The following is a 19,943-nucleotide window of genomic DNA, read 5'->3' as shown; positions in this document are numbered from 1 at the left end:
TCAGATGGTGTTAGAGTTTTAATATATTTAAATTTGAAAAACAAACATTTAAGAACACCCAAAAACATATAACATAATTCAAAATCATACAAAGATTTTGTTAAAAGCATATACAAACAAATACATGTATATTTACAAAACTAAATCTTAGAAGCTGACAAAACATAAGTAAAAGAAAGTAATTGAATTGAAATAATCATAACAGTCATCTAACAGGATTGACTCATTAGCAAATGGTTGAACAATTCCTGCTTGTGAGAAGAAAACAAAAACAGGTCAGGATATTGTTATGTATGGATCCTACTAGGCTGTAATTCTTTTTAGGACTGAAGGCCTGCTTAGTATTTGGACAAGTCTTAAGGTTTGTTAGGTGCCAAAGTGTGAAGATGGTGAATCTTATAAAAGAGAAATAGCCAGTGCTTCTGTGGAGGATGCTTGGAAGATGCGTTCCTCCGTAGGGCTGTAAGGCACTGAAAGACACGTTTCGGCTATGCCATTGATTCATAGCATCTGTATGTGGCCTTGCTCAGGGCAGAAAAAAAGGGAAGAGCTATGGTCTCCTGTGGTATAGACAGCAGTAAGCTAGGTGTGTGACTCCACAAGTGTATTTTCAGAGTCACATGTAGTAATCAAACCAGGGGCATATCGCACTGGCCTCCTCTGTATTCCTGGGGATTGAGTCCCTGTATATATTTCACTGGGCGTCCACGGGGGATCGCGGCACTGGACAGTGTGAATCATTCAGTGCGGGAAGCTGAGTGGCAGGTCGTTTTACTCACTCATGAAGAGTTTGGAGAAGGGAGGTAACCGTCCATTCATGCTGCAATGTGTGAGAAGGAGCTTTCGGAATAAATCTGAAGACTGACCGTCCTGCAGAATCTCAGGGGCATGTAGCGGCGGCTGTTGTGTGCGACAGAGAAAGAGGAGTAGTCCTTCAGCGGCGCGGGCTGAGTGAGAACACTCTATGAATATTGCTCTGCTTGTGGATCTCTTTTTTTTTTTTTTGTTAGTTAAAAAGTATTTCTTACTCCCTGATCCAGATTAGCACTAGGGGTATCCCCTACTGTTTGTATTTCAGTCACATGAGTTTCTCGACACAGGGGATACTAAGTAACCCCTCCAGCACTCTATTGTAAGATAGTGTGTACTGGGTCTAGGAATTTGGAAAGACTAGTAAAGTCAATTTCACTTTACTTTCTCACGGAAACAGTAGTTTATCCCAGAGAAGGTATTTAAACCTTGGGACAGCCTAAAAGGCTTCCCTGTGTCACTGCACTGAGGGTGCTGTGTGACACAAATGAAAAGATGATCCCTATGGAGTTGTCTAAAACTCCACACCCAAAGAAAACAAACACAGAAAACACAGTGAAATGAAAAGTTCAAAGTCCAAAAGTTTAGCACATTTATGAGAATTCTCCCTAACACATATGTATGCATTTGACAAGTCAATATGTCTTTGTTTGTGTAATATTTATTATGCGCACCAGACCCAAGGGTAACAGGGCGCAAGCAAGAAGTCATGAAGCTTGGTACACAGGTTACATTAATTACAATGTTATCAATATGAAAGGAAGAAAAGAAGCATCCAAGCTAACAGGTATTGGAGATAAGGGACATACAGTACATAATGTTAAGGAATAAACACAGTTCTATATACAGTCATATTCACAGGTATTTACAGGTGATGTCAAATTCTGTAGGTTAATTTATCATTCTCTAGGAGCCATGTAATGAGGCTTTGCCTAAATTTGGCAAAGGTTTGGTCCATTCTGAGTGTGGGAGGTAATGAGTTCCACAGTTGAGCTGCTTTGACTGGGAAGCTGGTGTCCCCAAGGGTAGATAGTTTAAATCGAGGCACCTGAAGGCAGTTGGAATTGGCTAGTCTCATGGATCTAGTGGATGTTTTTCTAGAGAACCTTTCTATTAGATATGGTGCCTTATTCTTTAAGCATTTGTGGATGAGGGATGCTGTTTTTAGTTGGATTTTCTCGTGTGTGGATAGCCAATTGTGCTTCCTTCTTGTTTCAGAAATATGTTCTTTCCTATAGATACTGAGAGCAGCTATAAGGGAATTGTTTTGGAGTATCTGTATTTTGTTAATGTATTTATTGGCTCCTATGCATAGGGCGTTACATTAGTCTCATTTAGATAGGATAAGGGCTCTGGCTAGAATACTGCAACTATTGGAAGAGAGGAATGGTTTGCCAGCTCAAATTTGCATGTGTATGCTGTTGAAGAGGGTCTAGTGTTTAATGTTTAGTGAGCGTTACGATGGAATTTAAGTGAAAACCTAGAGTTTTTATTTCATTGGCAACCCTAATAGAGTTTCCATCTATGATGAAAGATGAGTAGTCTGTGCCAATTCTGGAGAGAAGAGATGCAGGTCCCAGGATGAGAAGCTCAGTTTTATCATTGTTCAGGCAGAGGCCGTGAGTGGTCATCCATGCCTGAACGATGCTGTAAATTCTATTCACCAGTGCTAAGTCCAAGCTATAGTCCCGGGTAAGTGGTAGGATGATCTGGGTATCATCTGCATAATTAGTGTAGGTGATACCCAGATGGTCCAAATCCTCAAACAGGGGTTTTGTGAATATATTATGCAGGGTTGGAGAGACGCATGAACCCTGGGGCACCCCACAAGTGATGGTCGCTAAGGAAACATTGTATCCACGCTATTGCCTCCCTGGAGAAGTGGGCAGCTGAATCCAAGCGGTTGCATAAGACATTGTGATCCACTAAGTCGAAGGCCGCTGACGGGTCAAGGAGGAGTAGTGCTAGTTTTCCGTTGTCTTAGTTTGTCTAGTTTAATAGCAATAAGGGCTGTTTCTGTGCCATGTAGTGGCCGGAAACCAGATTGACGAGAGCCTAGGAGGTGGTTGAGTTCTAAGAAGTTCTGAATTTGCATACGAGCTACCTTATCCAAGATTTTCAACAGGAAAGGCACTGCGGTGATAGGCCTGTAGTTGGTCGGTATGGAGGGGTCTAGCATTTGCTTCTTAAGGAGTGCGAGTACCCAAGATTCCTTATTGTTACTTGGTATGGTACCAGATATAAAGGAAGCATTAATCAGTTTGGTAATGAAAGGTGCTAGATCCCTTTAGGCATCCTTGATAGGTTGTGCTGGGCATTGGTCACCCTTGCAGTTAGATGGTTTCAGACCCAGTATAACTTTCTCAACCTCTACAATGGAGACTTTGGAGAAATTAAATTGGGTGACATGTTTGGTTTTAGCTGGTGCTTTTATGTTGGAGGGTGTCGTAGATGTTGGTGATGCTTTCTTTTGTGCTATTTTATTCTGAAGGTTGGAGACTTTATTGGCTAGAGCATGCTGGATATCTGAGCACCATGTTTTATCTTTGACACAGTTGTCTTGGGGTGTGATAGGAGTTTCAAGTTCTTTTAAAATGGTGAAGAGCTCCTTCACGCTAGCATTCGCTTGCGTAATTCTGTTATTGTATGTTTCTTATTTAGCCAAGAGGATATCCTTCTTATTTTGGGATGAGATATTGCTTACCTTTTGATTTGTTTTCTGCTGTGGGTGTAGTTTCCAAGCAGTTTCACATTTTCTTTTGACGAGTCTTACATTTTTCAAATGAGGAGTAAACCAATTGTTAAGCGGACATTTAGGTTCACTGTTTCTGAGTTTTAACGGGGCGATATTATCAAGAGTTGTGTTAATAACTTTGTTGTATTCTTTAACTAGAAAGCTAGGATCCATGTGGTCAGGTAAAGAATTGAAGATAGGCAAAATATGAGGGAGTATTTTGTCTACTGTGATGTTTTTTCTTGTTTCTAGTTGGCGTTGGAGGGGCAACAGGTGACTGTAGGGTTGGTCTTTTAGTTGCTAGTGTGAAGGATATCCGGTGATGATCCGTCGAAAATATGTACACTGCAATTAAGATTCTCATGTAACTGGTTGCAACAGCGCCCTGGTGCCTAAGGGTTGGGCACTTTACAAATATAAATACGGCACACCCACAAAATAATACAGTAATTGTATTTAGTCTGCATATACATAGTGATTTTTGGAGAGGTAAGCTTTTGGTTAGTGTTATCCTAGTAGAGTTTCAGGTTCTAGAGGTAGTTTCGCAGCATAGCAAGTTGTTTAAAGTCAAAAACGGAACCCTAGCTAGAAGGTAGTTCGTATCGGTTTAAAGTCTTGCCAAGCAGCAGAAATCAAAAGTTCCTGTGTATGCTTTCTAGTCTCCAGGAATGAAGATACAAGACGATTTAGCCAACGTTGGAGACCCTGTTCAAGGACTCGCTAAAGGGACACAAGCGGCTGCTTGAGTCCAAGGTAAGGGAGTGGGGGGGTTGCCCTGGACACATCTATGTGCACTCCAATGCTCTGGAGCAACTTTCTGGAATCAGATAAGCAATACCTTTTTCCCCATAGTACCTTTGGTTAGAAGAAAATGTTCACGCTGTGTTAGGCAAGATTGGATGAAATACCCTTTGGGTGCACTTCAGTAACCTAGACTTCCTGGCAATAGGAACCCAACATTTGGTAGAAGTCTGTACTACACAGGTTGGTAGTGTGGCTGAGTAGCCAGGCTTATCTCAAGAGGTGTCAATGTGAGCAGTAGGCTTGTAACAGATTTTCACAGTGACAGTTTATAATTTAACAGCAGTTATATAAGCCTCTGTTTCTCTAATCAGATGATACCCATTGGGGATGGCACACAGACACTTCCTACACCCTCAGGTAAATAATGTCCACAGTGTCCTAGCTATTTAAGTTACTTGTGGGTTACAGTAAGCGGCCCAATGAGTGAAGCTTAACATACAGTTATTTATACAGTTGAGTTACTGAGTACAATGTTCTACAATACAGAGTATGTCGAGTTCAAGTTATGGCAAGAGTGGAGACATTATACAAGAATAGCCTCTTTAGACAAAGAGCCTTGTTTTTAGGGCCTTGTGGAAGGTGGCATGGGACTCGATAGATCTAATCTGGTCTGGGAGTTTGTTCCAGAGAGTGGCGGCCATAGTAGGGAAGCTAGATCCTCCAGCACGCACTCTGCTTGATTTATCGCTGGTACATTTAGAACAATACTGTGTTTGGTGCAACGGTTGGATATTGGAATTAAACAAAGGTTAACAAATAATTCATAAACTGGTAAGTACTTTTGAAACCCTCCAATACAAAGTAAATGAACCCTTTCCTGTGGGAAAGTTTAAAAGCATAAAGTCTGAGGTAGAAGAGTCTCTCAGGGAGCCAGGACAGCCTATGTCAGTTGAACAAAGTCTAGGGGAGCTGAAGATCATCTTGGCAGGTAAGTAAAAGTATTGCACAATGTTTTTAGAAACGTTTGTAGAAATTTGAAGGGCCACAAGCTGGCAGGCTCGTGAGGGGCAAAGATGCAAGCAACTCTGCAAGGTTAACCAAGACAAGTCTCAACTGAGAACAAGTAAGGCTACACCACAAGAGGTAAGTTCTCTTAGACTTTACAGTCCCTTAGGTTAGAAAAAATGGTTCCAGCTGGCTTCTGTTCCTGTACAGCCATGCAGATCCTGGTGTTCCTGTGCCTCAGTCGTGTGTACAAGAGGGAGGACGTTGGGGGACCCCTGCTCTGCAACAAGGTCGGCAGCAGCAATGGGCAAACTTCAATTCAGTAGCACTTCGGTGTTTCAGCTCCTCACGTCTGACAGCAAATAGCAACACAGCAGTTCTTAGATACCACTTCAGACTTTCCTCGCATCTGGGGTCCAGCACTCTGTTGAGGTGGCTCAGGCTTGGTCAGTCCTGTTTCAGGTAAGTCCGGAGGATCTTCCTGGCGCTCGGGTCTGACTTAAAAGTGATCCACTCGATTTGGTGTTCCTCTCCCTGGCACTTCGGTTTCAGCAGTAGCAGCAGTGGAAGTACAGCCAGCTTCGAGAGGATGTCCAAACGAGTTCACTTTGGAGTTGATTGGTCCCACCAACTCAAGGGTAGAAGTCGTCCTTGCAGGGCTTCTTTAGTCTAAACGAATTAGGAGCTTCAGCACAGCAGCAGGGCTTCACCGGGCAGACCGATGGTCCAGGAGTTGCAGCAGGCATCTCGTACAAGTTCTTCTTCGGATTCCTTTGTCCAGTGGTCGGCTATGCCTTCCAAGCCAAAAAGCCTTGCCTTTTATGCATGTTTCCCCCATTCATTCCAGCCTAGCTGTCAATCACACAGCAGGGTGGCTGTCCTTACCACCCAGCCAGCCAATCACCTTTGGGTGCATTCCTTGTAACCAACGGGCTTAAGCACAGGGCATTTCAGGCACCTCCCTCACTTCTTGCCGCTTCCAGACACACTGGAGCCAGAGGCGAGCTTCACTAAAACGAACCAAGGGACCAAACCTGGTTTGGCGCGCAGAGTAAATCTCAAAAAGGACTTTTCTGACAAGAAATGGCGAAAAAAGACGGCCATTTTGACAAAATGGGCACCCATAGGTGCCTTACTGCAGCTGCGAACGCAGCCTGCAGTAAAAACACACAATGGTAGTAAAAAGTAAACCACTGCCACCAGCCGTTAATTGTAGAAAGGGTAACATCAACATGTTACATGAGAAACTAGAATAAAGGGAATACCAAGTAACCCCTTCAGGTAGGCCGTAATAAAATCGCGTCAAAAATGCTGTGGTTTGACCTGGTAAAGGTGTACCCCATTATACCATTTAAGGGAAGCAGGGGTGTCCTTGCATCCTTTTCATGAATGTCGGCAGCAAAACCATGGCCTTTTTGCCGTGATTTTAACACATGGAACCCCCTTCCAGCACCCTATGGTAAGATAGTATGTCCTGGGTCTAGAAAGTTACAAAATGTAAGTAGTCCATTTCACTCCACTGCTCTTGGAAACGTAGTTTCATCAAGAGAAGGTATTTAAATCTTTGAGAAATCTAAGAGACTTCCCTGTGTCACTGAACTTAGGTGCATTGTGTCACAATGTAAAGATGATGCCTATGGAGGTTGTCAGATTCCAAAGTCAAAAGAAACAGAGTCCAAATCACAGAAATATACATAAGAGAGTGGGAAAAAGTTCTCTCTCTCTCCAGGTTACGAATTAAAAGTCCTAAAGTCCAGCAAAAGAGTTTGGGTCTCTAAGGTAGAAGGGAATTAGCACATTTCGGAGAATTCCCCCTAACACGCTGGATGCTCCATGATGTTGCAGCTCTGGACCCGACCTCTGGATTCTTTGGTATGATGACTGAAGGCAGGACAATGGATGGGGTCTCTCACTCGAGGGTGGACCTGGGGCATGACTTTCAGAAACTTCTTGGTTTACTCTGCAGTTTTGGCGCCTTTTCTGCAGCACCAACAAAAGACGCGGATTGCCCAGTCAATTTTCTTTGTTCCTGCAGCCCCACACTCTGATGGTGTCTGGGTGAGTTGAATCGGATCTCTGGAGTATCCTTGCAGGCTCAGCAAAGATTTTGATGGATTTGGCCTTTCCACGACGATACACTCGAAAATGGGCAGCAGGTCTCTGTGTATTGGGGTTCTGCAGCTCTGGAAACTCATAGTCTTGGGACTGGTTGTTCCCACCAGTCAAAGGGAAGGAGTCGTCCTCTTCGCAGTTCCTCTGTCGCACAGAAAACGGGGTCAGGACAGCAGAGGTTGCTTCATGGTTGCAAAGGGTCTTCAGGTGTGTCTGGTTGTCGTCTTCGTTTACTTTAGCTTCCAGTGGTCACCTTGCTTTACACTCCAGAAGCCTCCCCTTTTACACATTTTATAGCACATACGCCTCTGCATGTTCTCTCAACAATTTACAGAAAGGGGCGTTTGGCTGTCCAATCAGGACAGCCAAACCCCCAGTGGGAGCTGGTCCTGTTCAGGAATTCTGGCAGACAAATGACAGGGGGCTGGAAAAGTCCTCCCCTACTTCCTGCTTGCTCTGACACTCTGGAGCCTAGGTGTGGACACGAAAGAGTTCCTGCCAAAGGCAAAACGCACACACTGACCTCCCCCTTCCAGACTGGTAGAAGAAGGGCTAATAAAGAACAACCACGTAAGTAATGGTGAAAATAGAAGGGAGGCCCCATGTTGGTACTTGGTTGCCCCTATTGTGCACTACCGGGGCTATCAACACAGCCTGTGGGATAATAATAACACAATAGTTGGTAGACCACGTCCACTGCCATCAGCCATAAGTGGGAGATTGTCTGTAACCAAGAAGTCAAATGATAAGAGAGAAGGGGGATACTAGGTATTCCTTTGGCACTCCACATAAGGTGGTGGGCCAATCTCAGAGGTTTTGGGAGAGATACGAGGCATCTCTCTATCCTTAGTAACTGTAGTTACTTGAGGATAAGAAAAGAAATCTCAAATGGGGACCCTAATGGTCCCCAGCAACACTGCCCATAAGGAGCTGTGCTGCAGTAGTCAAATACAGATGCCTTTTTAAGAGCTATGGAGCAGACAGGCTCCATTGTACAGGTAGAGTTCCGAAAGACAGAGCCTATAAGAATGAATGAGTGGAAAAAAGGCTACACTCTTTCAGGTTTAAGCAAAAAGTTCGAGGTCCAACAAAAAGTGCTGGGGTCTCACTAGGAGAGGGGATGAAGCATACAAATGATGGATCTCACAAACATTGTGCCAGGGTCATCCAGATTTCAAGCAACTAACAGTTTCACCAAAGCCCGGAACGGCCAACTAGCTGGAGCTAAATCTCCAAGCCAAAAGTAACCTCGGAACCTGTGATCCCTGAGCCTCTTCTGACTGAACTAAAGCAAGTGGGACCAGCGAATTCAGGAGCCCCAGAAGTGGCCCCAGAGAAAATCTGTGAGCATGGGGATTTCCCCACATTATCTATGATTAAATGGGGGTAAAGTCCTAACCTTACCTCTTCCTTGACTGACCATGATCGGGGGATGTTGGGCACGATTGTATGCCGTACCCTTTGGGTTCACTACAACAACCCTGACCTCCTGGCAATAGGAACATTGGTCTGTACTACACAGGTTGGTAGTGTCTGAGCAGCCAAGCCCATCTCAGGAGGGGTCAATGTGAGCTTTAGGGGAGTTGCACAGAGATTCACAGTGACAAGTATTCAAATAAACACACAAGGTTTCTTGAATAAACAATTATTAATTTATCAGTAAGTTGGAGTAAGTCTTCTTCAGAAGGGAGCAATATAGAAGCAACACACAAATACACTTAAAAAACTGTACATTCTTAGTTTCCAAATCAGTAAAGACCCTTTTGGGATGGCCCACAGTCACAACCTACACCCTCAGGTGACTTCAATAGCTAGGGTGCTGGGGACATTAATATCTTACTGTTGCATTTAGAATACGTTTAGAAATTGGTTAAAGGAAAAGGTTATTAGAACAAACAAGAGATCACAAATATTCTTTAGCAGGCAAATACTTTAAGATCCACTAAGCATTGTCATTCAGTTATAACAGGTTAAGCCAAAGTCAATGGGCAAAAGTCTTATATGGGCTGAAGCACTTCTGGTAGGTAAGTAGAACAGTCTTTGCACAATGTTTTAGAAGTCTTTGAAGAAAAGAAAAGAAGAATCAAATGTAGGGCCACAAGCTGATTAGACTTGTTAGTAGAAGATGCAAGCAACTCTACAATGAGAGTACCTTTGTATTGAAGAAAAAGTGCAGCAGATGACTTCTGTTCCTGTGCAGCTCTGCAGATCTCACTATTCCTGGGCCTCGGTCGTGGGGACAAGAGGGAGGACTTCTGGGGACTCCTGCTCTGCAATGGGACGGTCACCACTCGCATCCGCAATCGTCCGGAAAAGTGCCACTTCGATGTGTCACCTGCTGGCAACTACCGCAAATGGCAACACTGCGGTTTCTGGCTGTCGAGATGGACTTTCCTCACTTCTGTGGTCCCGCACTCTGAGGGGGCTCAGGCTTGGTCAGGCTTGCCTTCTGCGAGTCCGGAGGATCTTCCTGCAGCTCTTGGCCAACTTAAAAGCAACCCACACAATCTGGTGTTCCTCTCCCTGGCGTTACGGTTTCCAGCAGCTACTCTGTGGAAATGCAACCAGCTCAGAGAGAATGTCCAGGTGGCTTACTTTGGAGTTGATTGGTCCCACCAACTCAAGGGGAGAAGTCGTCCTTGCAGGGGCTTATCTGTCGATACAAATTTGGAGTTTCAGCACAGCAGCAGGGCTTCACCGGGCAAACCAACGGTCCAGGAGTTGCAGCAGGCGTCCTCTTCAAGTTCTTCTTCGGTTCCTTCGTCCAGTGGTCGACTCTGCTTTCCAAGCCGAAAGCCTCGCCTTTTTCAGTTCTCTCCCATTCATTCCAGCCTAGCTGTCAGTCACCCAGCAGGGTGGCTGTCCTTGCCGGACAGTCAGCTGGCCAATCACTACAGAGTGCATTTGGGTCTCCTAGGAGACAAAGCACAGGGAGTTTCGGGTACCTCCCTCACTTCCTGCCCACCCCAGCCACCCTGCAGCCAGAGGCGGGATTCACTCATGAATCTCAGCAAAGGCAAAGCGAACAGAGTAAATCTCATGAAGGACCTTTCCACAAAGAAATGGCGAAAAAAGACTGGCCATTTTGACAAAAATTGCACCCTTGGGTGCTTTATTGCAGCTGCGAACTGAGCCTGCCGTAAATGCACACTACAGCAGTTAAAATGAAACCACTGCCACCAGCCATTTCGTGAGGAAAGGGTAACATAAAAATGTTACATGAGAAGTTAGACAAAGCGGATACTAGGTAACCCCTCCAGCACCCTATTGTAAGATAGTATGTGCTGGGTCTAGAAAGTTACAAATGTAAGTAAAGCCCATTTCACTTTACTGCTCTGGGAAACAGTAGTTTATCCCAGAGAAGGTATTTAAAACTTTGGGAAATCTGAAGAATGTGCTGTGTTTCACAATGTAGAATATGATGCCTATGGAGTTTGTCAGACTCCACAACCAAAGGAAACCGTGTTCAAAATCACATTCAAATACATGAGAGAATGGAGAAAAAGGGTCTCACTCTCTCCAGGTTAAAAAAAATCAAGTCCTCAAAATCAGTTACTGGGGGGTCTCTAAGGTGGAGGGAATTAGCACATTGCTGAGAATTCTCTCCAACAGTGGAGTTCTAGTCAAGGACTCAAAGCCTACCAAAACACATTTAAAATTTTGAGACTCTTGCAAACTGCCTGTTGGGTTTGTCACCATTTTCTCATCTTACCTAAGGCTTCTAGCTCCCTGCAAAGGATTCATTCGGGACTTGTGACTTTGAAGGCACTAAGCCCCATCTCCTCTAGCAAGGGGAGGGCTGTGTAGAGTTTTAACTCCTTCATTTCTACCTATTGGCTCTCAAATTGGCTTCATACTAACCCGGTCTTTTTCTTTACTTACTTTGATATACTAGTATTCTGATCCTACTATGTTTGAAAGGAGTGTTGGTGCTCTGTAGCCAGAGCACCACCAAGTGAATGTGTATGTATTGGTGTATGTTTGATGATTTATGTATCTCTGATATTAGATTTATTTAGGCCTTGGGCAACTCTTTTTAATCCATTTTTATACATTCTTCTAACATGTATTATTAAGAGAGCTCTGTGTGTGCTTAATAGACCCCTTCACCACTCACCTAAGCGGTCTGTCTCAATACCTTGATAGTTTGGTTAGATATTAGTGTCTTTCCCTGTTCACCAGAAAAGTGTGGCCTCACAATCTGTCCACAGGGCTGATTCCGGAAATCCATTTTTACAGTATTAGTTAACTATTTTTTCCTTCCTCCCATTTACATATCATGTATAAAGTACTTTGTTTTATCTGCTAAGCAGAGTTTGTGTGGCACTATATGTTCAACCATTACTGTTTTTATATACATACTGTTTTGGCTTGTGTATTCTATTTGTATTTATTTTACAGGTTTTTAACCTTATGCAACACCGTAACAGGATATAGTGTAGCGTGTTTGGTGTTGGTTTATGAGCATAATTGTACTTTTTTACTGGTTTGCTCCCTTACTACAGTGAAGCCAGACTGATTGGCCATGTTACCATTGACTGTATTTTGAAGAAACTTGGGTAAAACTACTTAGGAATGCTACGTGTAAAATTGTTTATTCTTGGCTCAAGACTAATAAAAAAAAAAACTTCTAATTAGCATGCCTATGTCAGTCTGCACATCCCAAAAGGCATTTGAAACCATTGTTGGAATTGATGCTCCTTAGGTATAGTTAACTTAAAATAATATTCTGTGCTGGAAATTACATACGTTTTTATCATTTTCTAGGCTGACCAAAATCCTCATGTTTGTGAATGCCATGTTTGTAAGCAAGAAACATCAGGTCTACCTCCATCCCCACTTGTTGCTGGACGTTTTCCCACTGGCCATCAATTTATGAATCCAGAGAAGCCTCCACACCCTGCACTTCACCTTTATCCCCATATACATGGACATTTACCTTTACATACTGTTCCTCACCTGCCTCGGCCTATTATTCACCCTAGTTTGTATACAGCCTCGTCGTTTACACACAATAAGGTAAGTTTTAAAAAGTATTCTAATTTGGACATTTGTAAAGGTAGATGTGCATTTTAATGCAACGTCATTCGTTGTGCTAATCTGATTAAGTTTAACATTAAAAGTGTAATCCTTATTGATTCTTTCTACCTTTTTAATAGTTTTTTCTTGTGGTCCTTAAAACTAGCATCAGTCAAATTGCTTTTCTGGATCAGAAGCATAGAAGATTAAAGTGCATTCAAGTTCTACACATACTTAATCTGCTGCTGGGTGAAGTTTTATGATATTAGGCTGCTGGTTTGCGGATTACCATGTAATAACCAAATGGAGAAATTACCAGTTTCTTTTAACTAATGCGGGGGGAGACCCCTGCCCCTCCTCCCCCACCTTTACTATCACCCTTACAACACACCTATCTTTTAGTAACATGTCCCAAAAGTTGGAAATACATTAGTAAAAAAATGCGGTAATTTCTCCATTCGTTATTTTAATTTTGATCATTTCTATGGATTCACCTTTTTGCTGGGGTATTTTTCCATTAGTCATTAACACTGCTCGTTTATTTTTTCAATCCAGCAGTCTCTTCTTGTGCAACATCATTTTGGCTCTTCATTCTTTACCTTTGATGTTTCAAAACATTATGAACGTTGAGTGGTTTGGTTGCTGTTTGGTCTGTCTCTTTGAGGGCCATGTTGCTTTCTCCCTTGTGGTGACCCCATCCCCCACAAAGAATGGTATTCCCTTGCTCAAAGGAAAACACAGGAAGGTAAACTACTTGAACCCCCAGCTGCTCATCCACTTTGCCCCCCAGCATAATCGATGCACCTTACCTTCTAAGGTGCTAGTGTATGATGGCCTCTGATATACCTAATCCAGCAGTTATTTGGATGGCTTGCTTCCCCCAGTATACTAAGCACCCCATTTTTGTCTTTGGTTGTATTTTCTCACCCAAAAGTCTTTGGTGGCCTTTAATTGATTGAACTTGTTGAATGGCACAAATGGCAGCACTGCCCATGTAGACTCTGGACAGAGCATACCATGGCACCCTATGTTATGTTAAACCTTTTAAGATGGGCCCATCACCACTCTTACGATGCTGAGGAATTAAACAGCAAAATGTGTGAATGGATTTCAGTTTAGACCAAATAAACCTCAGACGCCTCACTCCACATTTGGATAGGTGTACCGATAAGTGTGGAGACCACAGACCTTTCTGATAGTCTACTTGCTGGCTTCTTGTGCTGGATCCACCATACCTAGATCCTCTGGTGCCCTTGTCATGCCTTTGTCCTTGTGTTGCTCGCCATGCCAAGCAGTCCTCAATTCTCATCCTCCTTGACCTCTCCACAGCCTTTGACACTGTAGATCACCCCTTACTTCTCAGCACTCTGTCCTCCCTTGGATTCCAAGGCTCTGTCCTCTCCTGGCTCTCCTCTTACCTCTCCAACTGATCCTTTACTGTCTCCTGGGGCGGCCGCACCTCCTCCAACTTCCCCCTGAACTATGGCGTTCCCCAAGGATCTGTGCTTGGACCTTTCCTCTTCTTTCTTTATACCTCCCTCCTCGATCGCGTCATCTCTTCCTTCGGTATCTCCCACCACTTCTATTCGGACGATACCCAACTCTTTCTCTCCTTCTCCTTCTCCTCCTTCACCCCAGAACTCCACCAAACTCTCTTCCTGCCTCACGGCCATAAACTGGATGTCATCCCACTTTCTTTCCCTCAATGCTGACAAGACTGAAGAGCTCTTCTTCCCCCAAACACTCTCTCACCTTCCCCTCCTCCCTCTATCCACTTCGCCCCTTCCAATCTCCCCATCTCTACCCACGCACGCAACCTTAGCCTTCACATTGACTCCTCTCTTTCTCCTGCCACATCTCTCTAACCTCTCGCACCTGTCGGCACCACCTCTTCAACATCCGCAAGATCCGCCCCTCCCTCACCTTTCATGCTTCTAAACTCCTCATCTCCTCCCTGGTTTTCTCACGTCTCTTCTATTGCTCCTCTCTTCTCTTTGGCCTCCCTATCTCCCACCTCTTCCCCTTAAAATCAATCTACTACTCCTCCATCCGTATTCTATGCCTCCTCGGCCCTCGAGAATCTATCCACCTCACTCGCCCATCTCGGCTGGATCTCATTCCTCTCACAACTGAAATTCCAATTCCTCTGCCTTGTCTACAAATCTCTCTATGACCTCGCCCCCCTATCTTTCCTCTCTCCTCTCATTCTACTCACCCTCCAGCTCTCTCCGCTCTGCCGACCTATACCTTCTCACTGTACCCCCTGCACCTTGTGCCTCCTCACGCTTCCGCACCTTCCAACTATTGGCCCCCCATCAACTGGAACTCCCTACCCCTCCCTATCCTCTCCTCACCCACCTACCCATCTTTCCGCTCCTCCCTGAAAGCCATTCTTCTCCACTCTCCCCCCTGACTCTCCTTCCCTTCCACCCCCTTCCCCTTTTATTGGCCGCTGTAACTATCCACGAGTGTCATGACCATCTGGGAACCCCCCCCCCCTCCTTTTGACTAAATTGTTCTTCCTTTGAGTAAACTGTCCTAATGTACTGTACCACTGGCTTGCTTTAAGTGTGTAAATATACTTCATTCTCTTGTATATTTGTTATATTGTAAAGCGCTTTGGTGTAAAGTGCTATATAAACCCAATTAACATAACATCTTTCTGAATCGAACATGTACATTTTTGAGTGCAAATCAGTAGCAGTCTGTTTGGCTATTCTGTCAGCAAAAGCGTTTCCTTTTCCTACATTGTCCGTCACTTTCTGGTGTGCGGCGCACTCCATTATTGCTAATTGTGTAGGAAGCGCAAGTGCTGATAACAACCGGACTATCGGAGTGCCATGTTGAATTTTTGTTCCATGTGAGGTCAAGAATCCTCTCTTAGCCCATAGCCAAACTTATGAACCACCCCAAATGCATATTTGCTATCTGTGTATATATTTATACTAAGCCCTTCAGAAATTTCACAAGCTCTAGTTAATGCAATAATCTCTGCAGCTAGCGCAAAGTTATGCGGAATTCGTTTACTCTCCACAACAGTGCTCAATGTGGTGATTGCATAAGCAGCGGTAGATGTACCATCCGGTAGTTTAAAACAGGAGCCATCACAGAATAACTCCCCTTGTGGATTTCTTAAAGGTGTATCAATTAAATCAATTCTGCTTTGTTTCTTGCTCTGTAACAGAGGCAATCGTGACATTTTGTCACTGCAATCCTTCTCTTGTGGAGAAGGCAATAGTTCAGCCGGATTCAATGAACAATATCTCTTAAATTGAATATGCAGAGCAAATATAATCACTTGTACCTTGTTAGTCATGCTGATGTGAGATGTTGCGTCTGCTTTCTATTTAATAGAACGTCCATGGAGTGGGGTACCATCACGGTTAAAGAGTGACCTAAATCCATACTCTCACTTTGAGAGCTGTAGCTGCTGCATCTGTGAAACAAACATCTCGGCAAAGCGCATGCAAAAGGGTCTAACGTGGAGGAAAAATAGCACAGCCTATTCTTGCCCCCATTTTCCTGTGTCAAAACAGCCAAAGCACATCCATTACGTTCATGCACATACAAAACAAAGCCTTTTTATGTAATTTGGTGTGACCAAAACTGGTGCTGAACAGAATGCAGCCTTAAGCAAATCAAAAGCATTCTGGCAATCCATGTTCCACGGTAAAGGCAAAGAAATGTCCTTCTTTGTCAGTACCAACATAGGTTTTATCAACAAAGAAAAATTTGTGATCCACTGTATACAACGAGGCCATGCCTAGTAAAGCGCTGACGTCTTTCGGTGTATTTGGAACAGACCTATCAGAGATGCTTTGTATCCGTTCAGGTGTCAGTTTTCTTCCCTCCTTCGACAGGAGCTAGCCCAAATAGGCGACGACCTGTCTACAATACTGAAACTTGTTCAATGAAGCCTTATGCCCATGCTCTGCTAAATGAATAGGCAGCAACACTGTGCCCTCTTTGTAAGCATCTTCAGAATCAGCAGCCAGAAGCAGATCATCAACATATTGTAACAACGTGCAAGTGGAAGGCAACTCGAGCATATCAAGCTGCTCTTTTAACGCTCTACTATAGATACTTGGACTCTCAGTGTTCCCTTGCGGCACACGAGTAAATGTGAATGAGCGGCCACCTAGGGTGAATGCAAACCAACTGTTATCAACATGCACAGGAATACTAAAGAAAGCATTTTTCAAATCCATGACACTAAAATGTGTAGCTGTGGCTGGAATCCTAGTCGGACTTGTGGTGACATTGGATACGATTGGAAACTGGAGCAACCACCTTATTAATTGCACGCAAATCAATAATAAAACGAAAAGGAATCTCATTATCCCCTTTCTTATAGACTGGTAAAATCGAACTATCACATTCACTCAATTACACCTCAGTGTACAAAATCAGAGATAATACTCTTCAAAGCCTGTTCACCTTCAACCGAAATCTTCTACTGGGGAATACGGAGTAATTTAACACCTGGTTCCAACATAATTTTAACTGGCTCGATTTGTAAAATTCCAACATCATTATCATTAACTGCCCATAAACATGTCGGAACTTTATTCAATTCAGTTGGTAAAGGCATAGTCAAAAAATGTGGAACGAAAGTTTGTTGGGGCGAAATCGTTAAGTACACTCCATCTGGAGAACAGTAAATCACAGCATTCAATTTCTTTAAATTCAATCCCAACAAATTTTTGCAACAATTTGTCAATAGAAATGGACAAGAATCAGAAAATGGCTCCAGTGAAATTGGTACCGGCCGAGAGACCGGACTAACCACTGGTGTACCAGAGAACCCAACAGAAATATTGTTCTGCCCTGACAGTGGAATATCTGGAACCCGTGAATGGTCAATGGAACACTTCTGTGCTCCTGTATCTATCAAAAAGAGATGCTCCCTATTCCCCACCTTCATTTCAACGTAGGGCCCTTTCTGATCGAAGGGAATAGGTATATTTTCCAGACCCTGCTTCGGGCTGTCGTAACGGAACAATATATTGTCAGATCCAAAATCTTCAGAAAAATAGATGTTCGAAGGATTATCAAAAATATTCCCACTACTGACAATCTGTTGCCGATTATCTTGTGATGGTGTCTGTTGGTTCTGTGCAAACTGATTTCTAACTCCACCTCCTATCCCAGGACGGCCTCTGTAATGTCTACCCATGGCACCATACGTACTATTTGATCTCTGCTGTAGGATCGGGCTTTGTGCTCGCTAATGACCCTCCTGTCTATAATATGCACACTGGTTTGTGCATGGGACCCAGTTGTGCGCCATGCTGTGGTGTAAATTGGCCTCTGAACTGTGTATTCCCACCTCTGGCTCCTTTAGCTATCTGCTGCAAGAACACTCTAGTCTTCAGGTCTCCTTTCTTCTTTTCCACCTTCGTCTCTGTATTAACCCTATTTTCATAATACTGAGCCATGTGTAACACTTCAGATTGTGATTTCGCTTGCCACACACTCTCAGAAGTCATGATCTGTGGTTGGACTTCAGGCAACAATCCACACACACATATATCAACAAATAGCCTCTTTCCTGGCTCTGTACTTAAATCTTAACCACTAAAATCCAAAAATACTTGCTTAAATCTGTTAAAATACTCAGTTGCACCCTCTGACTTCCCCCTCATGCAAGCCGGAAGCTTATCCCATATGATTCTTTTTTCAGGAACCAGAGTTTTCAATTTATTCACTATTCTGTCTGGCAACATCAGTATCACCTGTGGTGGTTTCTCAACGTCATTCCTTTCCCCATCTGTTTGTACTAAGGCATCCCATTTATCACCCATCCCTGCCTGATTATCTACAGTTCTAATCTGCTTCCATAAATCAGCAGCAAGGATCACGGGAAACAACAAATTTATATCACCCAGCGTGAAAACTGACGAATGTAAGACAGATTCTATTTCTTTATAAAATCCTGTTGGATTCTTCCTAATATCTGGAATTGATTGCCTAATAGTATTCACGTCCTGTCTAGAAAACGGTACATGGACAACTGCGAGACATAATGTGCTTCAATAGTGGTGGCAGGTGTTCCTGCTACTACATTAGCAGGAATCTCTACTTTTGGAACAAATGTCGGAGGAACCTCCCTCATCGGCAATTGTAAAGAAGGCAATCTGAACGTCTATTAAGCAACAAGGCTAAATCAAGTGACAAAGGAGTCCATGCAGTATCGGGCGAAAAATGCTTTTATAAATAACCATCAAATCTGCAAGACAACATACCTTTTTCTTCATAAATTCATCTTGTAAATACTCCACCACCTGTAACCCTCTCCTTTGCATTGCCGGAGCATACTGACCAAACATGTCATGCAGTTCAATGGGAGAAATTGAAAAATCCGAAATTCATCTAAGAGCGTCTCCTGTGCAAATGCGCATTTCTTTACTCATTGGTGTCAATGGAAGAAGAATTTGCTTCTTCACATATAAAGCCTGCCGTGGTTATCATCCATCTCCTCTTTCTGTAACCGATCTAGCTCCCTTTTAAACTCAAATACATTCTCCACATGCTCATATACTTTCACTGCCGTGTCCCTTGAGCGGGCAAGGACATTCATATCCCACAATCCCTGTGGGATATTCATGTCTGTCAAATCACTCCATATATCAACTAAATACGTTCCCATCCGTTCTATCAAAATATTCTGTTCAGGAATAGCCCCTTGATCAGAAATCGCAAGTAAAACAGCCGATTCATCAACCTCTTCTATGTACTTTTTAGCCCACGTATACAAATTCTCTTTCTGTCTTTAGATACTGTGCCACAAGTCACTATTCTTGGATCAGCTCCCGCCCCTTCAACCACTAAAGGTGGAGCAGAACCACCTGGCAAAGAGGGTTCATATAATTCTTGTTCAATAGGTAGCGGAGGCAAAACCACTTGTGGTGCAGATGAAATTATGGGGATGGCAACTATTAGCACGGGTGGAGGTGCAGGAGGAGGAACAACAAAGAGGAACAACGGGAGGAGGAGGAACAAGGGGGGAGGCACATAAGGAGGTGGTGCAGTTGAAACAGTTCAACGTTCATTCAATAATTTATTAATTAACTCGTCTGTATGAAAATCCTTAGAGGATATATCTTTTGCACATCTAGTTGAAAAGCCCTTTCCATACCTCTAATTGATTCTGACTGTTTCTGCTGATCATGCAATAATGCTTTCTCAGCATTAGTCATGTCTAAGTGCATGCTTTTCTCTATTTTTGAGTTGCTGAATAGCTTCCTTTCTCCAATCTTTAACTGCATCAAATGCTGCAGGCCTAGCCTTTTCCAGGCCATACTTACAATACATAAAACAAGCTGGTGACCCTTCGGGTGGCACCGGTTGGCTTTGTTTCAAAGATTGTCTTTTCCCGCGGAATAAAACCCTGCAACAGGATGACAATTTCCCAGGCAAAGTTAAATCGCGATCTTACCTGGCTGCGTTGTTTCTGCAGCGACAACACTTGCAACAAATATAAGGATTCTAAGAATCGAGGTTTCAAATCAAAGGGTCA

The 19,943-nt window shown here is 43.5% G+C and overlaps 1 protein-coding gene across 5 annotated transcripts in view; it reads left to right on the top strand.

Annotated features, from left to right (window-relative positions):
- The window catches only part of FAM193A (family with sequence similarity 193 member A), a 974,920-nt gene that overhangs the window by 366,855 nt on the left and 588,122 nt on the right, over nt 1–19,943 (top strand). For all 5 annotated transcript variants that reach the window (XM_069632109.1, XM_069632106.1, XM_069632108.1 and 2 more), the window contains one exon: nt 12,173–12,424. In XM_069632109.1, the coding sequence (XP_069488210.1) occupies nt 12,173–12,424 (252 nt within the window). The remainder of the gene's footprint in view (nt 1–12,172; nt 12,425–19,943) is intronic.

Source organism: Ambystoma mexicanum, chromosome 6q, assembly GCF_040938575.1.
Source record: "Ambystoma mexicanum isolate Mex_15411 chromosome 6q, UKY_AmexF1_1, whole genome shotgun sequence".
Taxonomy (NCBI): Eukaryota; Metazoa; Chordata; class Amphibia; order Caudata; family Ambystomatidae; genus Ambystoma; species Ambystoma mexicanum.
The sequence above is the reverse complement of the archived record's forward strand: the minus strand, read 5'-3'. Positions and strand labels throughout refer to the sequence as shown.